At 41.0% G+C, this 27848-nt stretch overlaps 1 protein-coding gene across 5 annotated transcripts in view; it reads left to right on the forward strand.

Moving 5' to 3' along the window:
* The first annotated feature begins 1100 nt into the window (after positions 1-1100).
* Positions 1101-27848, forward strand: part of MYB (MYB proto-oncogene, transcription factor) — a 37290-nt gene continuing 10542 nt past the window's right edge. For 2 of the 5 annotated variants that reach the window (XR_007152411.1, XM_047860064.1), the window contains exons 1-15: positions 1104-1430; positions 5934-6051; positions 7825-7896; positions 9352-9444; positions 9696-9916; positions 11637-11871; positions 13131-13211; positions 13678-13782; positions 15309-15563; positions 16699-17061; positions 18587-18729; positions 19715-19829; positions 19922-20047; positions 20904-21014; positions 22979-23086. Coding sequence is in view for 4 of the 5 variants with exons in the window: in XM_047860064.1 (XP_047716020.1) it covers positions 1408-1430; positions 5934-6051; positions 7825-7896; positions 9352-9444; positions 9696-9916; positions 11637-11871; positions 13131-13211; positions 13678-13782; positions 15309-15563; positions 16699-17061; positions 18587-18729; positions 19715-19829; positions 19922-20047; positions 20904-21014; positions 22979-23086 (2169 nt within the window). In the remaining variant the exon portion in view is untranslated. Of the gene's footprint in view, positions 1431-5933; positions 6052-7824; positions 7897-9351; positions 9445-9695; positions 9917-11636; positions 11872-13130; positions 13212-13677; positions 13783-15308; positions 15564-16698; positions 17062-18586; positions 18730-19714; positions 19830-19921; positions 20048-20903; positions 21015-22978; positions 23087-27848 lie in introns of all 5 variants that reach the window. The other 3 variants (XM_047860063.1, XM_047860065.1, XM_047860066.1) reach the window with 3 other exon arrangements.

Raw genomic sequence — 27848 nt, forward strand, 5'->3', positions numbered from 1 at the left:
AAAAATCCCCAATGGTACGAGTCTATAAACGGAAGTAAAACTAAAACTCCCCTAAAATCCCCCAACCATCAATCCTTATAAATTCAGCACTCATCTTCTCCCTTGATTTCTTCAGGAGTCCCTAGTGAAATGCACACAAAAGTCCTCAGTGATTTTGATCTCGGAAAACAGAGTCCCCAAACTACGCTAAGCATGGCTGCCGACCTCCGTGTCCCAAACCGCTTAACTTTTAAAACCACGCAAGCACACGTGGGGCTTCCTGAGTTCTGCTAGGGTTGGGCGGTTTGGAACCCCGTGGATTTTGCAGGTGTGTAATCCAGGGCGCGCTGTACAGGTGGTGCGGGGGGGGTGGGGTGCGGGCAGAGGTGTGTGGTGGGCGCCGCCGGGGCCGGGCAGGGTGGGTGGGGCCGGGCGTGTGCCCGGGTGAGAGTGAAGTGCTAGTGACAATACGGAGGTGGCGTGTGGGCTCCAGAGCTGGGAAAGAAGTAAAAGCTCCGCCCGGATGCCCCATATGGAGGGGTGATAGCCGCAGCCCCGCTCGTATTTAAGTGTCCTTTGTCACTAACAAGTTAAATTAGAGATGTTATCTTACAAACCACACACACGCACACAGTCAAACGTCCTATGAAAATACATGCTCGTGTCCCCTACTACGCCCCCCCCCCCATTCCCCCATCTGCAAAGAACTGAGTTTTACACCCTGCCCCAAATCCAATCCCGAATGCGGGAGCGTCTCCCTCCCCCCGGCCCTCGCCGCCCCCACGGCAGTGAGTCAGAGCCCGGCGAGCTCGGGCGCTGGCGCCCGGAGCACGCCGAGTGGGGCGACGGTGGCGCGGCAGCCGAGGAGGGAAGGCGGCAGGAGCGGGACGTAGCTCGGGCCCGCGCGGCCGGGGCCCGGGAGCGGGGTTTGCGCAAGAAAAGGCGCCTCGGCGGCCCCCGGCCGCCCCTCCCCGGCCCCGGGCTCCCCGCCCGCGCGCCTCCCCGGCCTCGCGGCGCGCCAGGCGCAGCGCGACGGCGCGAGAGCCGAGGGGAAGCGGCAGCCCCGCCGGCCCAGCAGCCCGGCGGGCGGCAGCCAAGGCGACCGCGGAGGCGGCGGGCAGGGCGCGTGCGCACTGCAGGGGCGCCAGATTTGGCGGGAGGGGGAGTGTCCAAAGCTCTTTGTTTGATGGCATCTCTGTTTACAGAGTTTACATTTTAATATCAACCTGTTTCCTCCTCCTCCTTCTCCTCCTCCTCCTCCGCGACCTCCTCCTCCTCCTCCTCCTCTCTCTCCCGAGAAACTTCGCCCCGGCGGTGCGGAACGCCGCTGCGCAGCCGGGGAGGGACGCAGGCAGGCGGCGGGCAGCGGGAGGCGGCAGCCCCGTGCGGTTCCCGCGGCTCCCAGCTGCGCCCCGCGCCCGCCGCGCCATGGCCCGGAGACCCCGACACAGGTAACGGGGAGCCCGGGCGGGCGGCCGCGGGCGGGGGCGCGCGGCGCACCCGGTGCTCGGAGAGCAGGTGGGAATGAGTTCCCGGATCTCCTGCGGGGCTGTCAGATCCTGCGAGGACCTAGAACCTCTGCCTCGGCAGAAGCCGCTCGTGCAACTGATGAATGGGAGAACCTATTCGGGAAATATGTCAGGGCGTCAGGAAGCATGCCCTGAGGCTCATTTTGCAAGTTGCACGGGGACCCATTTCTCTCTAGGGGGCAAAAGAGCAGCACGTTCCAGCCTGGGGCAGAGCGGTGCCCACCCAACCCCGGGGAGCCCACTAGGTCCCTGGCTTGATGCCGCGGGCGTCGGCGAGGGAGTCGCTGCGTAATTGCTTGATGCATTGCGTTATGTTTGGACTTGGAAGTGCAGAGCATATGGCAGATATAGGGAAGATGCCGGATTGTTTAGTAGCTGCAGGTAGTTCCTTTAAATTTCATTCATTCTTTATGGAGGCGAAGCAGAGCGGCAGCTGACAGGCGGCTGGAAAGATTTTGGGGAGGAAAAGGGTCGCTACATTTGCAAACTGCTTTAAGCCAAGGTTTTGAAGGCTCTGATCATTGTACTCTGGCAGGCTTTTACTTCTTCTTATGCAAACACTTTACACGCACACGCGTCCGCGCCGCACATGTCCCCGCACTTGGGGAGGCTCGCCGGGACGATGGGTGAAGTCCGCTAACAGTGCGGCCGCGCGGAGGGGAAGAGGGAGAGGAGGAGGAGGGAAATACTCGTCCGAACTGTCAGTCGCCGGCACTCCCGCTTCCCCTGGTCTCTAGGGGGACTGGACGCGCCGGAGCTCCCTGCGAGCCGCCGGGTGCGCGGACAAGCTCAGCGGCCGTCGCGGTTGCCACTCAACGGGGAAGGACAGAGGCGGGCAGCACCCAAGGCCGCTGCCGCGCAACCGGGACGCAATCCCCGCGGCCTCTTCGCTGGGGCTAGAGGTCCGGGCGCGGCGCGCACACGTGGACGCGGCTGAGGTTGCCGCGCCTCCCCACGCCCTGCTCCCGCCGTCTTGGGTCGCCCGGGCAGAAGAGGGGTGATGGGCCGACCCTCGCTCTGAGCTTCTTGGTGTTAGCCCCTGGGGGCAAAGCAAATCCAACCTCTTTTCCTTCGGGTTGTTTTTCTGGTACTTATTTGTTTTTGAACCGGCTGTCGCTCGTCCCCGCGCAGCGCTGGGAAGTTGCAAACAGCGTGGGTGTGGGCCCTGCCCCAGCACCCTCGGGTCGAGTCTGGCCAGGCGGGAAGCAGCGCCTAGGCAGGGCTGGGCGCGGGAGAAAATGGGAGGCCACCTGGAGGGCCCCTGGGCTCCCTACGCCTCGCCTAAGGCCCCGCCACGCGGGGCGGGGGTGCTGCCCTTGAAGTGGTTTCACCTTCGCCTTTGGGACTTAACAGCAGAACAGCCAAGGCACCTATGTTTTTTCTTTTCTTTTTTTCCTTCTGAGAGCAGAAACTAGGAGTAGGAGAAGAAGGAAGCTGGGAAGGGGTGCTGGGAGGAGGCGCGGTGGAGGCTCCGCGCCCCGCGATCTCGGCTGGGCGGGTGGGGCGGGGCCGCGCAGGTTCCTTGCAGCTCCCAGGTAGCGGAGAAGGGTGGTGGCCTGGAGGGGCGGGAGCCTTGAACCTGCCTCAGGGGGAAGAGAAACCCGGCTGCGGGCTCGAAGCCGTTTCTTGCAGGGCGAGCGTCAACTCGGCAGGGATTATTAACCAGGTCAGCGAAATGAGTCTGAACCCCTTTTCTAGAATCACAGTAGCGGCCACAAGGCACTTCCTCCCACTCCCCTCCCTCTTCCCAACCCCCAACACTTCTTTTCTTTTTCGTTTCTTTGCACGGTTTGTTTCCTTGACAGAATGTAATATTCATAGTTGTACTCTTGTAACCACACCAGGTCTAGCAGGTGGGGAGTCAAGTGCATCAAGCCTGAAATCAGCCTTTGAAAGCCCTCTGACTGTTGGGTCTGAGCAGATAAAGGAAAAGTTATTTCAAGTCCTTAGTAGAAATTAACCGTGCTACTTAGCCTACCTACCAGGACAACTTAGAGCAAGGACATCGCATGCAGAGCTTAAAAGCCAGCCCGGGTTCCCAACCTGCTGATGGACCCAGGAGCGGACTGTGGGCCGCCCTGGGTTCTCCCTGCTGCCCTTGTGGCCTCTTCAGGACCTACGGAAGTTCCACACCACATTTCCCCCCAGGACTTCGGTTTTGCACATCTCTGCCTCTGTGCTGAATTTGTAAGAAGCAGGGAATATCTGAAATCATCATTTATTAGCACTGGAAAGTACCTTCCTAATAGAACCCAAGTCCTTAGGTATAGGTGAGGAACTGAGGTCCTGAGAGAGAGGAAGTGATTTGTCCGAGTCATGCAGGGAGGTGGAGGCAGAACTGGGACTGGCACCGTTGCCTCCAGACCCCTGGTCCTGTTTGATGCCTACCCGCTCTCACCTGACATTGGCTGCCCCCTATGGGCGGCGGTATTTGTTGCTTGTTCCCGAGAGGTGAGCTGTTTCCAAGAGAAAGATGCCCAATTACTAGTTTGGAAAATGTAGTTCTCACCTCTGAAAATGTGATCTCCAGATTTAACCAAACCTAACACTTTGAATTAGATGGAATCGGTGACTCCTTGTTCAGACTACCCTGGTTTTCCTGGTATTCCTGATATTTTATAAGGGGGCCACTTCATTTGGGGGCTTTTCAAGGAGTTCCCTATGACCCTTTTGAAAGATGCTGACCTACAGCTCTGGGGAAAAAAATTTTTTTTTCATCTTCTGCTGCTGGTGGGATATTTTAAAGGGAAACTATTGCATTTATTAATCAGAGACTGTTTAGAGCCTCTTGTTGACAGTGGGGAACAGGAGTAGACTCTTGTTTAAAAGAATAGACACTAAATAAAAATTGACTATAGATTATAAACACAGCTCTCTTTTGTAGTGGCATTTGGAGTTTGGATCACAGCCTACTTGTCACCATGCATCCTAGACTTTCAGATTGTTTCTCAAAATGATAGTTTTAAATTATGAGAACCTCACATTCAGGATTTTTGGAAAGCACTTTTGCTTGACTTGTAAGGGTATATATATTTGTATATATTATATACCTGTATTCTATATGTATGAATTATACATATTGTGTATATATCGTGCACTTGTATTATATCCATACTTGTAAGTTAGTTTGCGAAGACAAAACCTGATATAAATATAAATTTCCTTTTTAAAAATAATAATTTGCATCATCATGCTGCTTTATATCAGCATTTTTATTGTTCTCAGTTTGGTGGATTTCTCAATTTTACAATGGAAAATTTTACTGAAGTTTCTAGGATAGTATAATTTAAGATATTTAGGATATGTTTGTATTACATTAATTTCTTAAGATACAATTTAAGATGGCATGTCATACGTCGTATAAGTAAAATTATAGGTAAAAGTAAACTAACTTTTACTGGCTGTAACATTACTGCCATCTACTTAGTATATGATTAATAAACCTGAAGTGTAGAATTATTTCAAAAGTCATCAAAATTCATAATTTTGTCTACTAGGTAAAAGAAAAGCTCTCTTCAAAACACTAATGCATTCTTTTTAAAGCCATCTGGGGGAATCCCTCAGTTTTGAATCAGGTACATCTTAAGAGGTTTCAAATACCGTTCAGTCAGAAATAGAAAAAAAACAAAACAAAACAAAAAAGTCAGTAAGAGTCTGACTACCAAGTGGCCTAATTATTCATTTACTTACTTAGGAAACAATACTGTAATCACGGCCACAGGTTGGATCAACTGTGCTGGAGTTTGGGGCTGTTGGATATTTTAATGCTTTTTGGATATTTTAATATTTTAATGGATATTTTAATTTTATGAAACCGGCTGATCACTTGATGGCCTTATGCTTCCTCAGGTTTTTTAAATCCTTTCCTCTTACATTCTCTTAATCTTCTAATCTTTAAGGGATGACTATAGTTGTATTGTTGGGTGTATTACTTCTTGAATTTTTTTTTCTCCCAATAAAACACCAGTACCACTGGAGTAGCATGATTGAGTTGTTTATTTTATTGGAGAAATATTACTTAAGTGATGTGGTGCATGCCAAAGATTTTGAGTGTGTACTTACGTGAAGGACATAGGCTCTTGTTTCTTTGATTGTCCTTAACATTAAGTTTTAAACTTAAACCTCCATTGGTTGGAAGGTTGCCAAATGTGTAACTTGTCACTGGGCTGACAGTCACAGCAGGTTTAAACATGCAGAGCAATAAGAAAGTTCCAGGTCCTTTGCCGTATCTGTGGATACCAATAACAGCAGAACCAGTTTACAATACTAGAGCAACAGAATGAAGAAAGCAATCTTGTTGTGCGAGTTTTCAAACTTTTATCTTCGTAACCTTTGAAAAGATTGAGTTTTTGTGTAAGTTTTGTAATCCAATAGTTTTAAGTCTTCTGGTTTCAGTCCCAGTCTGCCCATTTGTTATTTCTGCAGCATATACAGCAGTGACGAGGATGACGAAGACATTGAGATGTGTGATCATGACTATGATGGACTGCTTCCCAAGTCTGGAAAGCGTCACTTGGGGAAAACTAGGTGGACCAGGGAAGAGGTAAATAATCATGTTATCAAAACATGGGATAAACCTAGAGTGTGTCAATTTATGAAGAAAATGTTACAGCTAAACTACAGGTGCTCAAACTCATTGGCATGAGCCTATGCACCATGCTGAACTCGCAGCACTCCCCCACGCGTGCGCCATACAATCCTCTTCCAAACTCTTTGTAGTTCTTTGAATTTCCCGTCCTCAGTGTATGTTTCATCTGTGTTTCTCTCTACCTTTTCTGCTCTTGCCCTTCTGCACAACTCCTTACTCCTTCTTCATCATCTGTGAAGACATCACCTCTTCAGTGAGGCCATCCCTGGCTTCCCCAGGCAGGTTAGATGCATCCTCCAGGCATTGGCTACACATTCGTCCTCACTGCTGCTGTAACGTGTGCCTCCCCCAGTAGGCTGACTACAAACCTACCGAGGGCAGGGCTAAACGTCTGTTCGTTTCCGTGTTCCCTGAGCCCAGAATTGCTTGATGCAAAGTGGGATGGTAGTAAGTATTCTCTGTACAAGTGAATGAATTGCTATGTCCAAAAACAAAACAAAAGTATGAAACATAATACTCCTATCTTGTCATAATGGATTACACATGAATGTCTGTTCTAACAGTGTGCAATGATGGATGGAGATGTGTCTTCTTTCCACCTTTCTCTTTCCGCTAGCTTATCAAAAGCTTGATCTTTGTAGAAATGGGAAAATACTCAAGGAGCACAATTATTAATGTATGGGGAAAGTTACTTTTTCTTTAAAGTTTTCAAAAACTTTTGCGACTGATTGCAGAGGATTTTATGTTAGATTAAATGGTATTGATTCTTCTTCAGTTTCATTCCACCCCACTTCACTCACCAGAGCCCCAGTTGAGAGGCTCTGGCAGGATTGCTAGGGAGGTCCCTAGGAAATGCATAGTTTACCTATGGAGGTTGTGCTCTCAGATGATCCTGAGAGCTATAGAAGTTCTGTTGTTAACACTGGTTTCCTAATCCCTGTGTCTGTGTCCTTCTCGGGACTCACAGTGTGTGTGAAAGTTACCTTTGCAGAAAGGTGGGGGTTCTTTTTTACCTGAAGGAACATGCTTAGGAAGACACTTGTGAACTGAAAGATTTCTCCCTGACGTGTGGTGTCTTCTGTGTTCTAATAAGTTTGGCCTCATTTAAATTATGACTATGTTGATACAAAAATGCAATTACTTTCTTACATTATAAATACCTTCAAATGTAATTAAAAAGTGACCTTCTGTTGTTTGCGTGAAAGAGGTTGAACTAAGGAGATGTTAAAATAGAAATTGAACTGGTTCTTACTCAAGATCCTATTTGTTGCCATAGTTGAATATCTATTGACTCTAACATTTGGGTTCATAACTTTTTCCTATCAAGTAAAACTTTGAACAGTTATCATATACTAGACATTCAGCGAGCCAGGCATTGTACTAAATGTTTCGCGTAGCTACTTCACGTAATCCCCAAATAACTACCTCGACATCAGCATTGCTACTGCGTAGATGACAGTATTGAGGCCCCAAAAAAGTCAAATGATATCCCCAAGTGTATGTAACTAGTCAGTAGCTTAAAGTCAAGTTTTAAACTTTGGTCTGTTTGACTCTAAATAAATCTATGCTCTAAACCAGTATATTAGATTAATATCTGTTGTATTTGGATATTTTTGAGTTTTTTTTTTTTCCTGGATTGGATTATTGGATTGGTTCCCTTTTACTCTAATTAGAGCAAAGTTATACAGTAAATGAATGATATCCTAGGATTAACTTTAAATGTCTTAGGATGAAAAACTGAAGAAGCTGGTGGAACAGAATGGAACAGATGACTGGAAAGTTATTGCCAATTATCTCCCGGTGAGTTCGTAATTTTTTCTTCTATGAAAGGAAATCTTCTCCCCATGATTTAAATAAGATATTCGGAGAGAGGGTATTAAGACATTACACATTTGCTCATATACAAGAATCAGGGGGAGAACTGCCTCAACCATAACTTATGGTTTATATTTTAATCTTTTTATTTATTTGGGTGATATAAATTAGCATTTTGATGACTTGTGTACATTAGGATGACTGAACTCATGGTATTTCCAAGTTAGCTTTTTTGAATTTCCTGTTTATTTCAGTAGCCATACTTTTGGTACCCTGGCTGAAAATTTTGGACTCCATTTTGATTTATTCCACTTCCCATCCCCTACGTCTAAGCAGTGACTGAGGAATCTGAAATTCCTTTGTCAGTCAGTCCCTTGTCTCCATCCTCCTTGTTGCTCTACAGAATTGCCCCATTCCCTCTTTTCTGGACAATTCTGGTGGCTTCCTAACTGGCTTTTCTATTTGTAGCTTTCCACTTTTATCATCCATCCCAACCACTGTTGGCAGATGGAGCCTCCTAAGATGCAGCTGTATCCTTTGAAAATCAACAGCAGTAACATATATAGTCTCACAAATTAAGTACACTGCCTAGACCTGGCACATAGGGACCCTTCCACACGGCTCCAGCATACAGCTCCGGTTCACTTTCCTACTTCCTCTCTGTCAGCAGGTTTGGTTGAATTAATTTCTGCTTTACCTCCTTTGGGCTTTTGTCCTTGGTGATGCCACCTCCTAGAATGTTCCACCCATCCTTCAAAGTCCCTATCAAGACCTTTTGCAGACACCTCCTAAGGAAACATAATTTCTGCTCCTGAGGAAAAGCTTCTGCTCTCAGCCCAATATAATTTTGCTTTGGTTTCTTCTTGCATATGAATCAAATTCTGCCTTCTATTAGTTAGTTACATATCTGTCTTTTTTTTTTTCTTGTAAGATTATACTCTCTTATAAGATTATACTCTCTCATCCTATCTTTATTGATTTTTGTTCTGCAGTATTAATACTTGAGGCCCTAAACTGAAGTGCATCTCTTAGGCTGAATGGGAGGCAAACTTTAATCATTTAGAGTAGGTTTCCATGGAAGCCCAACCTTCATGTGGAATCGCTAACAAGTCTTAGTTCATAGAGGCACTTCCACATGCTGAAGTTAAGGTTGAGTTAAATCGACAGCCATGTGTACAATATGAGGGTCCTTCAGTTCGCATGGCAGGATTATTTCACTTAACAGGTAGAGCTTCTAATTTTAGATCCAATTTTGATATATTCTTTGTATGTTTGTTAGCTGTAAGCAATGAGGGATAGGTAGGCTCTCCAAACATGCCCTAAAATGTTCCTGAACGTGTTTCCTGTATATTGTCTGTGTATGATTCATATAATAACCAAGTCTTCATGTGCTTATCGCATCATATCTATATGACAGTGCATACTTTATTATTTGTCTAGAATCGAACAGATGTGCAGTGCCAGCACCGATGGCAGAAAGTACTAAACCCTGAGCTCATCAAGGGGCCTTGGACCAAAGAAGAAGATCAGAGAGTAAGTCCTTTCCTCATTGGTGTGTGAATCACAGTTAAGAATATTCCCCAGACATCTTAATTAAATGTTTCCCAACTTGAAGAAACAGGTAAAGTGTACAAACAGGAAGCAGAGGACTCTATTCCCATATTTCCAATGAATGAAAGCAGAGTTTTAGACCCTTTCTAAAGATCTTGTAACACTGAAGAATGATTACACTGAGTCATTACATAACATTAAAACATAGGTTATTTTTGTGTGTTTATCTGAAGGTGATAGAGCTTGTACAGAAATACGGTCCGAAACGTTGGTCTGTTATTGCCAAGCACTTAAAAGGGAGAATTGGAAAACAATGTAGGGAGAGGTGGCATAACCATTTGAATCCAGAAGTTAAGAAAACCTCCTGGACAGAAGAGGAAGACAGAATTATTTACCAGGCACACAAGAGACTGGGGAACAGATGGGCAGAAATCGCAAAGCTACTGCCTGGACGGTAATAATATGTCAAAAAATATATTGATTGGGAAGAATGAGGGAGTGGGTATTGAACATTTTGTTTTAAATGTATAGCGAGTGAATTACATTCCCATGATTGTAAGTGTTTCATTAGATATGCCAGATCCATAGGTTTTAAAACTGGAGGAGCTCTTAGAGTTTATCTGGTTGGGGACTTCCAGAATCCATCCAACAGTGAACTTTGGGCCGAGTCATTGAACTCTCCTCAGCTTCAGTTGCCCCATTTGCAAAATAAATAATAGCCTACTTCACAGGGCCAATGTTTGCATCGAATAAAATGATTGTCAAAGCACTTTGTAAACTATAGAACTCTAAACACAGAGAAGCAAACTGAGGGTAGACATTTTGTCTCTGGTCTGAGTTCATACAGCTGGTTAAGTGACCAGAAGGATCTCAGCTATCATTTTCCTGATACCAGCATTCATTTCATTATACCACTTGTTTTAGTTTTTTTCTTTTAAAGAAAGAAATAAGAGTATTTCTAGAATTATCCTACTGCTTCCAGGTTTTTAAATAATGTCAGTGTTATGCTTTCTTTTAATGAACAAGGCACAAAAAATGACCTCATCGTGAAGGATATCTCTAGAAGCTCATTTTTGTCGCACTCTCCCCACTTGAACAGTTTATGACACATTTTCTTTAATTTGGAAGATACTCTTCATTATAAATCTTATATAAACAATGTAAGAAAATATTTAATAAATTATATTCTTACGCAGCAGAATTGGAGAAAGGGCCCTTCAAAGAAGGCCATGGCTCTGATGGTTTATGTAGCATTCTTGGGTGATGGTCCAGAGCACCGCCTCCCTCGTGGCTCCCTATCAGCTTACAGGATCCAAGATATTGAGGAAAGAAGGCCTTTTCTCCCATCTGGCCTGAGAATATGCTGTTGATTCTTGTAAAAATTTAAGGGGCAACTGAACTTCCTCTTTCTTTAGCATACATGCCCCCACCCCCATCAAAATAGTAAAAGGGAGGCCTAAAACGTTTTTGTTGTTTTTTTTTTTTGAATTGAGAAACTTTTCCTGAGAACTGTAAGACTTTAGTGAAAATGCTTTTCAGTTTGAACTGATATGGGGACGTAGCATCTTTCCCCTTCTGGATCCCATTTTCCATTGTCACCTCTGGTTATAGAACAATTTGAGATGGCCGTCAAAAGGTGGGAGTTTCTTTTTTTCTTTTTCCCTCTTTTTTTTTTTTTTACTCAAAATTTCTGGCTAGTGCTATTCGAGACAAAGAGTGGACAGTGAGGCAGTGGCGACATCATTATCATTCACCAAACTTTACTGTGTGCCTGTTGGCGTGTGTAGGCCCTACTAAGCCGGTAATTTTCCAGAAGAGTTGGATCTTTAAGTTGTATTAGAGTCTTGTACCGTGAACCCTCAGAATAAACAGGAAGGGTTGGTATCAAAAATTCTCTTTTATCAAGGAAACAAAATAGTTACAAAATTTAAAGATTTCTCGAAAGCCACATTTATTCCATCTTGTGTAATGAAGGAAAATCTATGGATTTTCAATTAGATAATAGAGGCAGCATGACTTTCAGAGGTCGGGAAGACTAAAACAATTTAAAAGAAAACACAAAAAGAAAAGACCCAAAGAAGACGTCTCTGTGGGAAACAGTTTTCTGTCAATTAACTCTAATCTGAATTAAAATGTTTTTTTGTAAAATTCTTACATGATATATTTCTGTGCAGAACTGATAATGCTATCAAGAACCACTGGAATTCTACAATGCGTCGGAAGGTCGAGCAGGAAGGTTATCTGCAAGAGTCTTCTAAAGCCAGCCCGCCAACAGTGGCCACAGGTTTTCAGAAGAACAGTCATTTGATGGGTTTTGCTCATGCCCCACCTTCGGCTCATCTCCCTCCAGCTGGCCAGACTTCAGTTAACAATGATTATTCCTATTACCACATTTCTGAAGCGCAAAACGTAAGCCATTTCTGAGAATTTAGTTTACTGAAAGAGATGGTTATGTTAGCCCCAGGTAACAGTAATACCTCGCAGTCGCTGACTTTTCAAAGACCTTCCACAAAGGTGATCACCCCGCTTCAGAGCCTCGAGGTAGATAGGGGGAGGTATCGTTACCCCTGGTGTATGCTGGGAAGCCAGGATGTTAAGTAATCTGCAGAGGCGCACAGCGCGTAGAGCAGACTGCAGTCCAGGCTTTTGGATTCCAACTGAAGTGCTTCAGATCAGATTAGCTTTTGAATGTAAATCCACTTAACAAGTTCCTGCCGGAGAAGAATGGGGTCATGAAGATGCATTTGTGGGCTTTTGTTTTTCTCTTCCAAAATGAAAAGTGAATGTCATATTACATTTAAAGCAGAGCTCCTTTGACACTGAAATGCGGCAAGTTTGATTCTGTAAAGTTTGATTCTGGTAGTGATCTATCTAGGAGAATAGTCGTAATTTGCTCCTTCCACGTGTGTTTACCTTCTCACTCTGAGTCAGGTGCAGTTCTGTGACACCACTCTCTGATGTCTTCTTTCGTCCTCCTCTGGATCAGTGTGATGCCTTCCTGATTGCCAGACATTTATATTTAGGGAAAGAAATGTCCAGAATGGGTGGGGAAAGAAAAATACGAAGCATAGAGAATAAAATCAGTGAACTTGAATCTTACAACTAACGGTAATAGATGGTGAAACTTAGCCAAGAATATGGAGCCCGTGTGCAAGTTATATTCAAATCATATTCCTGAATAGTTTTTATTCTTCTCTGTTCTATCATTCATTTGACTACAGACTTTCCAGAAAAGTCTCAGATGAGTGAACCATCATAGGCAGTTCTGTGCTCTTTACTATAACTAATAGTTATTCCAAGAAAAATATTTCTATTATAAACAACTAAGTCATCAGTTTTTCCCATTACAGCTTCTTTCATACATTCATGAATATATTTTAGGTTATATTTTTCATTGTGTTATTCTCTAATTAAGGGATACTTTTTGTCAAGATCAACGAGCACTCCAAATCTCTTTACGTGGCGTAAGCTATTTATTTGGCTATTTTTAAAGGCCCGGCTAAAATTTCAAACTAGAGGGTTTTTTGTTGTGTTTCTTTTTTCCTCTGTGCATGTGTGAATTTTATTAGTACAGTATTTTTTTTCTCAATCCTAGAGGAAGCCAATTCCCCTAAAGCGTATGTGACCATGAATGACTCGGCCTTTGTTTGTCTGCCTTTTTGATCTAGGTCTCCAGTCATGTCCCATATCCTGTAGCGTTACATGTAAATATAGTCAATGTCCCTCAGCCAGCTGCTGCAGCCATTCAGGTAAGATCATGTGAAGACCATTTCGTAAAGAAACCCTTTGGCTGTTCAAAGCAACTTTTTCAAGACATGCTTTATTTCTTTCATGTAAATACTTATTTTCGCTTGACTGACTGATGTAAAAAAAAAAAAAAAAAAAAAGGGAGTAGCAGAGGGGTGGGTAGAGTTCTGGCCAGCAAGCTACCAATCTTCGCTTCTAGAGTTAAACCTGCTCAGGAATTCTCTGATTCTCTGATGTCATAAGTTGAACCAGCTCATCAGTCAGCACCCACTTGAGCCTCAGATTTCACATCTCTCCCTTAGGTGTGGAATGACACTCACAGAGCTTTGTGCCACATTTCGTTGGTGCCAGTCTCCCGCTGAGGCTCATTGGGCTGTATGGCCCCTTATGACTGCGGGCCACAGCCGTTGTATCTGCAGTAGCTTCAATCAGGCCCTTCTGTTTTTCTTCCTTTACTTTTAATTTCAGAGACACTATAATGATGAAGACCCTGAGAAAGAAAAGCGAATAAAGGAATTAGAATTGCTCCTAATGTCGACTGAGAATGAGCTCAAAGGACAGCAGGCGCTACCGGTAAGAAGGCAACCAGGTGCTTGAATGTGGGGAGAACTTCACCCCGGTGCCCTCCTGTCTCTTTTCCCTTCTCTTCTGAGTGTTACACTAATCAAGACTGTAGATCCATTAATAGTGTTTCAAAAAAAAATTTTATTTATTTTTGAGAGAGAGACAGAGAGTGGAGGAGGGGCAGGGAGAAAGAAAGAGACACAGAACCTGAAGCAGGCTCCAGGTTCTGAGTTGTCAACACAGAACCCAACATGGGGCTGGAACTCACGAACCGCTAGATCATGACCTGAGCTCAAGTCAGAGGCTTAACCCACTGAGCTGCCTAGATGCCCATTCATTAACACTGTTTGCACAGAAGTTGCTTGTAATAAAATGCAGTCGGTATCACCATGTGTGTTGACTAAATTAAAAGTAGCCCTTTTGAGTGGCAATAGAAACACAATATCCACTTGTGATTGTCACCATCAATCTTCCTGTTTTTCCAGGACTGTTACTAATTCAAAGACTGACTAACAGATATAAATGAATGAAAATCTGCTTTTATTTACAAAGTTATGTATCTGTATGATACCTACTCATTTGATTTTTTCTTTTATTATTTTTCTTAACCTACATTTTCATACTTTCTAATTTCACATATGATTTGAAGCATGTTCAGTATATACCTGTGAAAAAGATACACATCCTCTCTCTGTCAATAACACGGCTGCTCTCTTCTGTTTGCATGCATGAAAGCCGTGTGGACCATTACTGAATTTTGACACCTGTTTGGTGATTGGCCGCAAACTGAGAAATCAGCGTGTACTTTGTGACAGATTTAGTTCAGCAACAAAGAGAATAAAAGAGATGTGATACCCAGTGGGTATTCTTAGGAATACATGTCTTTGGGGTTAAATCGTAAGATGATTATGTGCATATGTTAGTTCGACCACTTTTTAACTCTAGTTCATGTTTTGCAATTTCTCTTGTTGCATGGTCATGCCGAAAGGAGACTTCTGTTAATTTGCCCTTCTGCTTTCCTAACCACGTTGATTTGACAGCCCTTCACTGCATCAGTGCAATCCGTAACATTAAAAAGGGATAGAAGCAATGAGAACATATGCAGAGAAAAGCAACTCTAACTCTCGAGTCCTCTGACCTTTTTGTAGGTTAGAATGAGAACAGGACAATTCTTAGTTCACAGCAACCATGCGTGGTCCTTTTGGAGATGATGTTAAAGTAGACTTTTAAGATGGACCATGGGAGAGTGGCACTTGAGGACACAGTCTCTCTGTTGGCAGTTTTAGCAAAATGATGACAGTGAGGGTGTTCATATAGGTGACAGACTATGCCACTATTAAAAAGCAGGGTCTTGCATCGATAAAAGGAAACATCTTGACGACTGTTTCATAGGCGCAAGTTTTGGATGATGCAACTACTTTTATCTTTCCTCCAACAGCATCTGATACCTTGTGCAACTTCATTGCTAAGTTCCTTCTCCCTTTCTTCTCCCTACTCTTTCTTTATTCCCCCACCGCCCCCCCCCCCCTCCTTAGACGCAGAACCACACATGCAGCTACCCCGGGTGGCACAGCACCACCATCGCTGACCACACCAGACCTCATGGAGACAGTGCACCTGTTTCCTGTTTGGAAGAACACCACTCCACTCCCTCTCTGCCTGTGGATCCTGGCTCCCTACCTGAAGAAAGTGCCTCTCCAGCAAGGTGCATGATCGTCCACCAAGGCACCATTCTGGATAATGTTAAGAACCTCTTAGAATTTGCAGAAACACTTCAATTTATAGATTCTGTAAGTAGAATTGTTAAGGCAAGTGAATGTTTTTGATGGTGAATTAGGAAACCCAGTTCTGAAATTATTACCATTTTCTATGGCAAATAACATATTATTAGCATGTATGAATGTAAAAGTATGATTTTAGCCTTTGTGTCTGTTTTTTCAAAGATCTGATTTCATAGGTTATGCAGATAAAAGGTGGCTTTTCACTTATTTCCTTCAAAATGCATACTTTTTAAAATAGTAAAGTTGATGACCTATAAGTAGATCTCGGGTTATGGAGTACTGTTTGAGTTATTTTTAACATATTTACTTTGTTACTTTTTTGTGTTTCTTTAGAATTGTGCTTTGCTTTTGTTTTTAAGTTTTGTTTTCTAATTTTTTGAAGTTGATTTGTTTATTTTGAGAGAGAGAGAGAACAGGGGAGGGGCAGAGAGAGAGAGGAAGAGAGAGAGTCCCAAGCAGACTCCATGCTGTCAGCACAGAACCCGATGCAGGGCTTGAACTCACGAACCATGAGATCATGACCTGAGCCAAAACCAAGTCGGATGCTTAACCGAATGAGCCACCCAGGCGCCCCTAGAATTGTGCTTTGCTTTTGGATCGCACATTAAGAATTATGTTTACTTAGACCTTTAAGCAGTTGTTCGTGTATTTGAGTGGTAGCGAGTTCATTGCTGGTACATGGCTCTCTTCACAAAACATTGATGATTGATTACCAGCCCCAACTGGTTCACTGAGATAAACCGTCTTTAGTGAAACAAACGGGAGGTTAGCACCTAAAAAGCTAATGTTCAGTTCATTTCCTTTGTTGCCCAGTTGGTTAAAAAGCACTTACCTGCATATCCATCAAACGGGATGAACGTTGCCAAAATGTGCCATCTAGAAGAGGTTTTCTCTTTGCTTCGGATTGCATGCAAATGAGAGAATACCTGGAGGTCCCCGCAGCACACACGTAGGACCAGCCTGGAGGCCGCATGGTAGACCTGCCGTGCGGTGTGCTGGAACGGTTGTTAATCCTGACGCTATTTCTCAAGAGGGCCAGGTGTTTTCTCTGCATTCGGTGTTCTTTCTCAGTGCTGTGTTTCAGGTGATGGCACATATCATGCACACACCGTCTCAGAGTTCTGTGCCTCCCACATTGTTTCAGGATTCTTCATCATGGTGTGATCTCAGCAGTTTTGAATTCTTTGAAGAAGCAGAGTTTTCACCTAGCCAACATCATGCAGGCAGAGCCCTAAAGCTTCAGCAAAGAGAGGGCAGTCTGAATAGACCTGCAGGAGAGCCTAGCACAAGGGTGAACGCTCTCAAGTTGAGTGAGGGTTCACTTGACCCGCTCAAGCCCTTACCTCCTTCGAGGCACGGCACAGTTCCACTGGTCATCCTTCGAAAAAAACGCGGCCAGGCAAGCCCCTTAGCCACTGGAGGCTCTAGCTCCTTCCTATTTGCTGGCGTCAGCAGCTCAACTCCCAAGCGTTCCCCTGTCAAAAGCCTACCCTTCTCCCCTTCACAGGTAGAGCATGATTTCTACACAGCTATTACTAATTTTCAACAGATACTCAAGCCTTCATAATCTAGAAACTAATCCTTTGGAACAAATGACTAATTACTGTTGCCCTCACTGATCTCGTTCCATCGTTGAATCTAGCTGTTGCTAAGTCATACTGCTTCCCAAAGTTTGAGCTGTCTGTAGGCTGACTGATCATTTTGTCATAATTCTCGCTCTTTCTTTTGGTGGTTTGAAACATGGTTAGCTGCATGGGATGTGTTTTTATTTCCTTCAACACTAGAGTTTAACATTTCGGTCCCTTCCTTTTCTCCCCTCCCTTCCCTCTCCTTAAAAACTTTAGTAGATTTTCTTCCTATTTGTTCACTTATTACTTTGTGATTCACTGACCCAGGGGAGGAGGGAACCAAACTATATTTGGAGAGCATTTGTTTGAGTCGCAACCCGAAACTTTAAAGGTTCCAATCCATCCTTATGTGGAAAAGTTTTGGAAAAGCATAAGGAACAAATGCTTAAGGAAAGCAACTTCCGTTTTAATTTTAATTTCTCCACATTGGCTTTTTGAGTTGTGCCATAATTTGTTATCAACCCAGTATTTGCCATAAATATCCTTTCATAGAATTTTTTTTAAGGCATGGAAATTATAATTCTTATCAGAGACTTGTATTCCTTAATTATGAGAATAATTGAAGTTAATAGTTAATTTGGCACTTTCAAACATTTTTCGAATTATGTCTGTTGAATTTATTTTAAGGAGAGCTCTAAATATGAACAAATGAAGCACCCACCAAAATAATTATCTTGTTTTTTGCTTGTATCTCCCAAATTGTGTTCTGAAGAATATTAGTTCTACAAGACTTTAATAGATGGTCCAGAAAAAATTGAAATATATAAGTTTGGGAAACACTAAGTCAGAGTTAAAATTGGTCTCTTTACTACAGGACCTCTCAGAATTTTTAATGAATTGGTGTGCATTATGAATTTCAGGAGGAGATTATGATATATGATGTATCCCAAATTTATTGTATCTTGGAACTTTTTGAGGAACACCTGCTATTTTCCCAGAATGATGGTGTTCTGAGAAACACAGCTTACTATCCAAGAATTTTCCACATAATGCAAATCTTCTATCATAATTCATGGATCATTAAAGAGAAAAAATAGCATGAAAGAAAAACAAGAATTACTTTCCAAAAAATCACCTTAATGCTTATAATCTTAATAAAGAGTGCATCTCATTCTCTTTAATGGCAAGTGGCACTTATTGAAAATTTTTTCTTAGGATTTTGCAAGTTTTTCAGCAATGACCCTAGATTTTATTTCTTGGAAATTTCATTCTGAACCTCGGGTGCTCAAATGAAATAAAACAATACCCTGTCCAATGCTATGTGCTTGTTAACATCTTTATTATTTTACATAGTGGGTCAGTAAAACATACTTGCTAGTTTTCATGGTGTGGTTTTTAAGTTGGGCTGAATAAAGAATCACTGTTTAATCTAAGTAATTTTTTTCCCTTTCTTCCCATATTTAGTTCTTAAACACTTCTGGTAACCATGAAAACTTAGACTTGGAAATGCCTTCTTTAACTTCTACCCCTCTCAATGGTCACAAATTGACTGTTACAACACCATTTCATAGAGACCAGACTGTGAAAACTCAAAAGGAAAATACTATGTAAGTCCTTGGTTCAAGAATAAAATTATTTCCCCTTATTTACCTATATTTAATTAATGGAATACAGTCCCCAATGTCTGATCCATTTGCATGTACATAATTTTACTGATCTACCTGTAATGTACATAATCATGTATATTCCCACATTGAGTATATCTGTCTTGCACATGTTACAACTACCTAGAGGTGGCGAGTCAGAGGATAAACTAGATTACTTTTTGTAGCTCACTTCAAAATGTTCTATACATACAGAGGTAGTCCTTATAATTTTTCTGTTCAGTTTTTCTGTTTGCTCAGTAAGGCTTTTCTTTCTTCACCGAAGACAAGATTTTCAACCTCCTTTGCTCTCTGATTACAAAATTCAGAATAACAGTGGTATGGTTCTGTACTTAGTTCATATTTTTTTAATCTTATGTTTCCTTTTTGAAATTTATCTGTCGGTAGGACTGCTTCTAAAATCCCCAGGGATATTATATGATCAGAAGCCAAGGAGTGATGCCTCCCACATATTCAATAAAAGGCTTAACCAATTCAAAGAAATGGCAGAGAACATCAATAAAAAAATTCAGTCTTACTATTTCCTGTTACAATAAGTACTTTTTAAAAGGTGGTTTTCTATGTCTTCTGTGATGAGCCTATTTTAATGAATAGATAAAATTTATTTGTAAATGACATCAAACCTTTACCATGTTTATGACTATTAGAAAGACCTAGAGGCACTCTGTGTATCTTCAGAACCACTAAAGAAAGATGAAGAATATTTTAATGCTCTTAGTCTTGGGAATATAATACTTTTAAATATTTGGAAATATGTGATGTATATGTTATCTTTTTGTTAACAGTACACGTATGATTAATTCACATATCCAATTGCATATCAATTATAGGGCTTATTCAGTGTAAAAATATTATATTTAACAGGTAGAATGATGTAAAAGGGCTTATGTTCTTTCATATTGAACCAACCCTTGTTTTCCCTTTAAAGTTTTAGAACTCCAGCTATCAAAAGGTCAATCCTAGAAAGCTCTCCAAGAACTCCTACACCGTTCAAACATGCACTTGCAGCTCAAGAAATTAAATATGGTCCTCTGAAGATGCTAGTAAGTTTTGGCCAAGTGCTTGAGGTTAGCTGGTGTATTAATTACAGACAGAAATTTGCCTCTGATGCAAACATACCCGCTCTTCCTTGCAGCCTCAGACACCATCTCATCTAGTAGAAGACCTACAGGATGTGATCAAGCAGGAATCTGATGAATCTGGAATTGTGGCTGAGTTTCAAGAAAACGGGCCACCTTTACTGAAGAAGATCAAACAAGAGGTAAACATGAGATCCTTGGGATCAAGAAGGAACAAGATGTGAATCCTGCTCCCTCTGTTCCTTGTGGGCACGGAACGTTCCTTTATACGTCTGGCATCAGTACTGGGTAGCAGCACTGCTTTTCATACAAGGTTTGCCTGCAAGATGCGGCTAAGAGGTACTGCTAGACTGTGGGCACGCAACCTTTCATTTGGGAAGCCAAGCCACTTCTGTCTACTTCATGTGTGAGCAGAAAACATGTTAGAGAGGATAGAGGAGAGAGAGGGAAGCAGCTTTTTACCGTACTGTTTTATCACTGATACACAGATGGATAGATAAATAATACACCGACTTTTAATTTTCAGATGTCATGGAGAATTGAAATTTATATTAAAACAATAGTATCTAACTTCCAGCATAAAAGAAAAACGCTGTAACTTGCAGGGATCCAAGTCTTAGCTTGGTGGCAAGAAGCATTTCCAGCAGGTAGATACCGTGCCTCTTGAATTTATTTTCATATTAGGATTAATATTTAAGAGACTGGCCAGAAATTTACTCTTTTTTTTTAGCTTTATTGAGATATAATTGACAAAATTGTAAGACATTTAAAGTATACAACATGATGATTTGATATATGTATACATTGTGGAAGGATCCCTGAGTCAATGGACATATCCATCACCTCACATGTTTATCTTTAACTTCTGCTCTCTTAGCAAATTTCAGTTCTACGGTACAATATTAGCCATGACAGTTCCCATGTTACACATTAGATCCTCAGATATTGCTCATCTTACAGAAATTTACCAACGAGTGCCAATGTTCCATGGGAAGTTCTAGTTCTAGAAACAACAAAGCACTTCCTGTTTGCTTTCAGGTGGAATCTCCAACGGATAAAGCAGGAAACTTCTTCTGCTCCAACCACTGGGAAGGGGAGAGTCTGAACACTCAGCTGTTCACACAGGCATCGCCTGTGGTGGATGTGCCAGTAAGTACACGCCCACGTTATGAGATGTTGGTGCCTCGCAGAATTCTCCATGTGGCATGTGAGGCTACTGTGGTTTTAGCACTATTTAATGCATCATATTTCTGAACATTCTCCATTACATGTTTATTTCCTTATGATTCCTCATGATCATTAATGTTGAATGTGGAAATTTTGTTTCTGTGTTGGAAATTCTTTTTCATCGCAGATTGTTTTCATTATTTATTTTCTTATGATTTGAGAGTCTTTGCCACTTAAAAAAATCCGTGGCATGAAAATATGTATTTCCGTGAAAACAGAATGTTAATCTTTGCATTTTCTTCTCCTTTGTTTATCTGTCTCCCAAATGTAGTATTTTCTCCTTGTTACATAGTCTCCTGTTTGGTTTTGTGCAGCATCTAACATAATGCCCGTCAGCATCTATAGTAGATGCCCTTTATTGTTCCTATTATTGCATTACTTTGGTTGCCACCATTTTTTAAGATAAACTTTATTTTTTAGAGCAGTTTTGGGTTCATGGCAAAGTTGAGCAGAAGATAGAGATTTTCCACATACCCCTGTCCCCACACGTGCATAACCTTCTCCATTATCAACATTCTCCGCTAGAGTGGTACGTTTGTTACACTTGATGAACCAGCACTGCTGACCCTTTGTCTCCCAAAGTTCATAGTTTATATTAGGGTTTGCTGTTGGTGCTGTACATTCTGTGGGTTCGGACAAATTTATGCCATGTATCCACCATTATGGTTTCGTACAGAGTAGCTTCACTGTCCTAAAATTTCTCTGTGGTCCACGTATTCATCCCTCCATCACTCCCCCACTCCCTCGCCAACCCCTGGAAGCCACTGATCTTTTTACTATCTCTATAGTCTTGCCTTTTCCAAGACTTCATATAGTTAAAATCAAACAGTGTGGAGCCTTTTCACATTGGCTTCTTTCATTTAGTAATACGCAGTTTCCTCCATGTCTTGTCGTGGCTTGAGAGCTCCTTTCTTTTTAGCACTTAGTTACCACTAAGTAATTTTTTTTTAAGCGTTAAACTTTTTAAAAATTTTTAAATAATGCACGGCTGTCCTTCATGGAGAATCAGAGCTAATAACAATTGATGATATTTATTCAGAATATACTAAGTGGTAGGTACACTTCTAAACGCTTTAGATGCATTACTTCATTTAAGCCCCACAACAGCCCTGCAAGGTTGGTAACATTATCATTACTGTTATACCAACTGGGAAACAGGCACGGGAAGGCTTAGTCACTTACTTAAGACTACATAGCTAATAAGTGATGGTTCAGAGTTAGAACTCAGAAAGTCTAGTTCTAAATTGCATAGTTTAAAAAAAATTATTTAATTATTTATGCTTTGAAATAGAGAGAGCAGGTGCATGAGTGGGGGAGGGGAAGAGAGAGAGGGAGAGAGGATCCAATGTAGGCCGCGCACTGCCAGGGAGGAGCCGAATGCAGGGGTAAAACTCACAAACTGTGAGATTGTGACCCGACCTGAAACCAAGAGTCAGACGCTTAACCGACTGAGCCACCCAGGCACCCCTAAACTCCACACTTTTAACCATCATACTATACTGCCATTAATTGATAACTCTAAAATATTTCCATACCAATGTATAAAATAAATAGCTCTCTAACTAGAGCTTAGTAGATCTTTCATTTTCAAAAGTATGGATTTACCGATTCCTTTAGTAGGTATTTTCTGAGTGCCCATCTCCCACCTAGAACTATATTAGGACCCAAAGCTTTTTGTTGTAGTGGTGTTTGCCACAATGGGATTAGGGTGAGTACTAGCTAAGGCCTTCTCGGAGCTCGGTGAGAAGAGAATTTCTGGCAGATCCCTGCCTTTGTTCCTGCTCATACGTATCACTTCATAATAATCTCCTGTCTATGGTGTCAGAATGTGTCGGCTCTCATATTCTCCACTCTCATTTAAATTTCAAATTGTTCTTTCCCTTTAGAATATTCTTACAAGTTCCGTTTTAATGACGCCAGTATCAGAAGACGAAGACAATGTTCTCAAAGCATTTACAGTACCTAAAAACAGGTCCCTGGCGAGTCCCTTGCAGGTAATTACTATTCCAACATTGGTGTCTTAAAAGCCATTCACTGAAACACTGTCATCTTGAGGGTTTTTTTTTTTAAGACTTTAGATACAGATATAGATATAGCTTTTAAACAACTCTTGATGTCTAAAAATCTCCTAAAATTTGCTGTTGCCACTCATCTGAGACATACTAGAACATTTTATTAGAGCAGGTTTCCAAAGCATGATGAAGTGACACATTTCTTACTGTGACTGAGGGCAAGATCATGGGTTACATGTCTGTCAATATTTCTCTCTTCTCTCTTAAATAGTTTATACAAAGTTTATTGGTATAGTTTTCTTTTTATTTCCAACTTTTTATTTTTTACACTCAATTAGTAAGCCATCAAAACTCAGGCACTGTTCGAATTTTGAATGAAGTTTGAAATTAGCTGGTTGGAAAAGAATTACAATGTATTTGACTATCAGAATAAGAAAGTCAGCTGCCAATGTTGTGTGGCTAATCTGCAGTTGACCATCTGCTGCTGGGTTTTAATATCAAAAGAGATTTCCCTTGTAACTCTGAAGTACGTGTGTGTTGATGAAATACAGCAAATTCCAGATTAATCCTGAGCCAAATGTAAATAAGAATGCAAATTTACTCCCCTAAATTATTTAAAGCGGTTCCCAACATTAAATAGCCCGATATCCAGCCACCTGCAGAGCTCACCTCCCCCACCACCCCTTTGAGCTACACCCAGAGAAACTTCATAAACCCTGGAGCATAAAGAGAACCTGGAGTCTGAAGGGGAAAGTGCTGTTTGTACTAAGAGTTAAAGGCACTGAACTAGGTTGGCTTGCTTTGAGAACTTGCTCTCTTTTCTTTTCTTTTTTTTTCTTTTTCTTTTCTCTTTTAAGGGCTTCCCCATCATTGTGGTAGGCTTTCTCTCTGCAAATTGTGAGAATCTTAAAACTTCCCCATTTTAAGTATTTTTGATATCTGGCATTATAGTTTTTAACTAATGCAAATGTAGCTGGAAGGGCTATAGGCAGGCACATCTTGTTTCTTAATTCAATGAGGTTGCTTTCCTGTTGCTTCTCTCTGGTCCAGCTACTTTGGTGAGAGGTGATGGTTGACTGGAGTGGAGGACACAGAAGAGGGAAAGCCAGTGCCTGGGGTGGGGGATTCTGGAGTGTTCTTGAGTTAGTCAGGGTTGGGTAGGCCACCTGTGGAAAGACTCAGAGTATCACCAAGAATTGGGACAGGAGGAAGAGAACGAATTCCACCAAGGCCGAAGGGAGACACAGAAAGCAGATTGGAAGCATGTCAGGGCAAGGGTCAGCTCCTTCAAAATTTTACCTTGCATTGATCCTGGCTCCAAAAAGGCCATGCTTTCTTTGTTTTTCTTTCCTTCTTCCTTTCCTAAAAACTTGGCCCTTGGTTTCCAGAACACAGAATTTGATTATTGCTGTTAGTACAGTAAGCTAGAGTAAACCTTACATATATTTTATAACCTAGTTTGGGATTCAACCTATGTAAGTTGTCTAATTTTTTATCTTAAGGTTTTTAGTGCTATTGTATTTCATAAAAATGATCAGTATGGAACTTTATTCTCAGCATATTTATATATTACTTAATGGAAATAGTAGTTATCTTTGAAACTCAAAATTAAGTAGTAGCCCTGTTTTATTAATCTGTATTTTCTACCATATAAAGGAGTCATATTTGGTACTCTACAGATTCTAATATCTGTATATTGGGATTAAGCCATTCACATACATCATGCTGTGAAGGCAATACTCGTCAATTCCATTAAATGGAGTAATTGAGATCCAAAAATTAATTTTAGAGTCAGTGCTTCTGTCTGTACTATAGGGCTTATTGATTTACACTGCTTAAATATATCTTACTAATCTGCTACAATAGATAACTAATTCATTTTAAGAAATCCTCATTAAATGAGTTAATAGTATACACACACCACATATTTCCATTGTTTTATGTCATGGAGATCTAGCTTCTTAGGTCATAGAAGTATGTGATTTCTAAAATGTTTTAAATTCTGTGATAAATATTGGAAAATTGATCAAGTGAATCTAAATATTTAAACAGATGCTGTTTATATTTCATATAATCCTGATTCAACAATATTTACATAGGTGTTTATGTGATGTGTTAATTTTGTTTAGAAGTTTTGCTTTATCATATATTTCCATTGGTAATTCAATTTGGCCTAATCAGGCAGATTTCTCATTTCTCATGAAATTTCTCATACTCTCACGAACAGTATTATTGAACAGATGCATTTCTTACATGATCTGGCTATTCGACTTAAGAGTACTTAAGTAACGTATCACTTTTGTACTTCGTACTTAAATGTTGAATGGGATTTTAGCCATTCTAGATATTTTTATCATAGTGCTTTTAATTAAAACAACTAAATATAATTCATAAAATATTTTTAAATTTTGATACTTCTTTTTTTAAATGTTTATTTATTTATTTATTTATTTATTTAGAGAGTAGGGGAGGGGCAGAGAGAGAGAGAGAGAGAAAGAGAGAGAGAAAATCCCAAGCAGGCTCTGCGCTGTCAGCACAGAGCCCAACCTGGGGCTCACACTCATGAACTATGAGATTATGACCTGAGCTGAAATCAGGAGCTGAACACTTAACTGACTGAGCCACCCAGGTGCCCCCAAATTTTGATACTTCTAAAATATAAAATACCTGCCACTTGTATAGGGCAGTTGGATTGTCTATCCATCCAATAGTCTAAATAACTTAGGTATAAGAACAGTTTATTGAAGACTAGTAATTCTGTGTTCTGTCATTTCAGTGTTAATCATCCCTGGCTTAATTATGACAATCACGCTTTAGACAGAGCAATTACTATTTTTGAGGCCAATATACTGGAGCTGCACAATTCTAGCTTCTGATGTACGTAGAAATGCACATGCTTATACATAAATATGTGTAAATTACATTTAATATTTTAAAACTACAAATGCAAGAAGCTATGAATTGGCATTTTATTTTGACAAATTTCAAACATACATAGAAGTATAGAAAATGTTCTGTGATTTAGATTTAACAATTATTTACATTTTGCCATATTTACTTCATCTATTTTTATGAGGCATGTTAAAATTCCAGACAGTATGACATTTATTCACATATGTACTTCCAAATGCATCTCCAAAAATAAAGTTGTTTTCATATATAACTGTCATCACACATTGTTATTTATAATAATTCTTTAATATTCTAATTCTCAGTCTGTATTTAAGTTTCCCCATTAATTCAAAAAAGAATCCTTTTATTATCTGGTCAGATTGAAACAATTTCACATATTGCATTTTTTAAAAATGTCTATTTATTCTGGGGGGAGAGAGGGCAGAAAGAGAGAGGAAGAGAGAATCCCAAGCAGACTGCATGCTGTCAGCTCAGTCTTACAAACCGTGAGATCATGACCTGAGCCAAAATCAAGACTTGGACACTTAATAACTGACCCCACCCAGGCGCCCCATTCACATTGCTTTTTGTCTCTTAAATCTCTTTTAATCTCAGACCAATGCTGTCCAGTAGAACTTCTGCAGTGATTTAAATGCCCAGTATGCTCCTGTCCAATGTGATAGCCAGAATTTTCAGTTTTATTTAATTTATTCTGTTTTTACTTAATAGGCACATTTCCTTCCTCTTTTCCTGGAATTAACCATTTCCCCAAAGAGTTCTGATCCTTTCTGTGGGAAACGGTACATAGAGACCAAAATCAGGGTGCTAAATACATCCATGTGTTATGTGGGTTTTCTTTGAGAAATAATGAATTTTAGTAACTCAGAACTCTGAGTTACAGTTAAATTATAAGGCTTACATAGAGGCTATATTAGCCATTATGCACAAATAATGTTCTATTTGTTTTTAAAATGATTTATGCTAATCTCTTTCCAAAAGGAATTTGTAGCAGCTGCACAATCTTATAATTGTTGGATGTCTTCTTCTTGTTTCAAAGGTGCTTTAATTTTAAATTGTAACAGTAAACAGGGATTCTTATAATAAAAATGTTCTGAGACATTTTTGATATTTGTGTCTTTCATGTAGCTCAAAATATGTTGAGATTTTCACATTGGGCCATTGTACCATTTTTCCTATGTTGTGTAGGGGTAGAGGATGGAGTCTAGAAAATTATCAGATTATCAAGTGTAGGGAAGTAACATCCAGCTTAGAAAACTTGCAGTCTGGGACAGGAAAGAGATTCATGGTGGAACACGATTCTGAAGTTACCCTGAGAGAGCCTGAGGCAGACGCACACATCCACACACACCCACACAAAGCTCCCTCCTCTGCAAGGAAAAAAGCACTGCCTATTTTCTTCAGCATGCTTTCCATTTGCTTTCCATTTTGAAATAAATACATTATGCTAATAAACATTTCTTGAGGTAGACATTTCCATTGGCAGATTCGAAACTGTACTTAAGTTATAAGCCTACTGAACTTCTGTATTTTTCTCTTAAATTATAATTTCCTTTTATTCCTATTTAAGACCCAAGTGTAAAAGATGTATTCATATGCTCTCTTTACTCACTCACTTTCCTCTTTTTTGTAACCACAGAATGACAGCCTTAAATTTTAATTTCCTGGCTTGGCTTGTCATGGCCTTACTTTTGTAAAACAGTGAGTTTAATTTAAGTGAATTTCTTAAGCTATTATTGTTTAAACACATTTGCACAACATCAAAGAATCTTAAAATATGATTGCAAGCAAACGAAACTCACTTTTTCAATTCCATGTGGTTTTGATTGCTCCT

The sequence above is a fragment of the Prionailurus viverrinus genome, chromosome B2 (genome assembly GCF_022837055.1).
Source record: "Prionailurus viverrinus isolate Anna chromosome B2, UM_Priviv_1.0, whole genome shotgun sequence".
Taxonomy (NCBI): domain Eukaryota; kingdom Metazoa; phylum Chordata; class Mammalia; order Carnivora; family Felidae; genus Prionailurus; species Prionailurus viverrinus.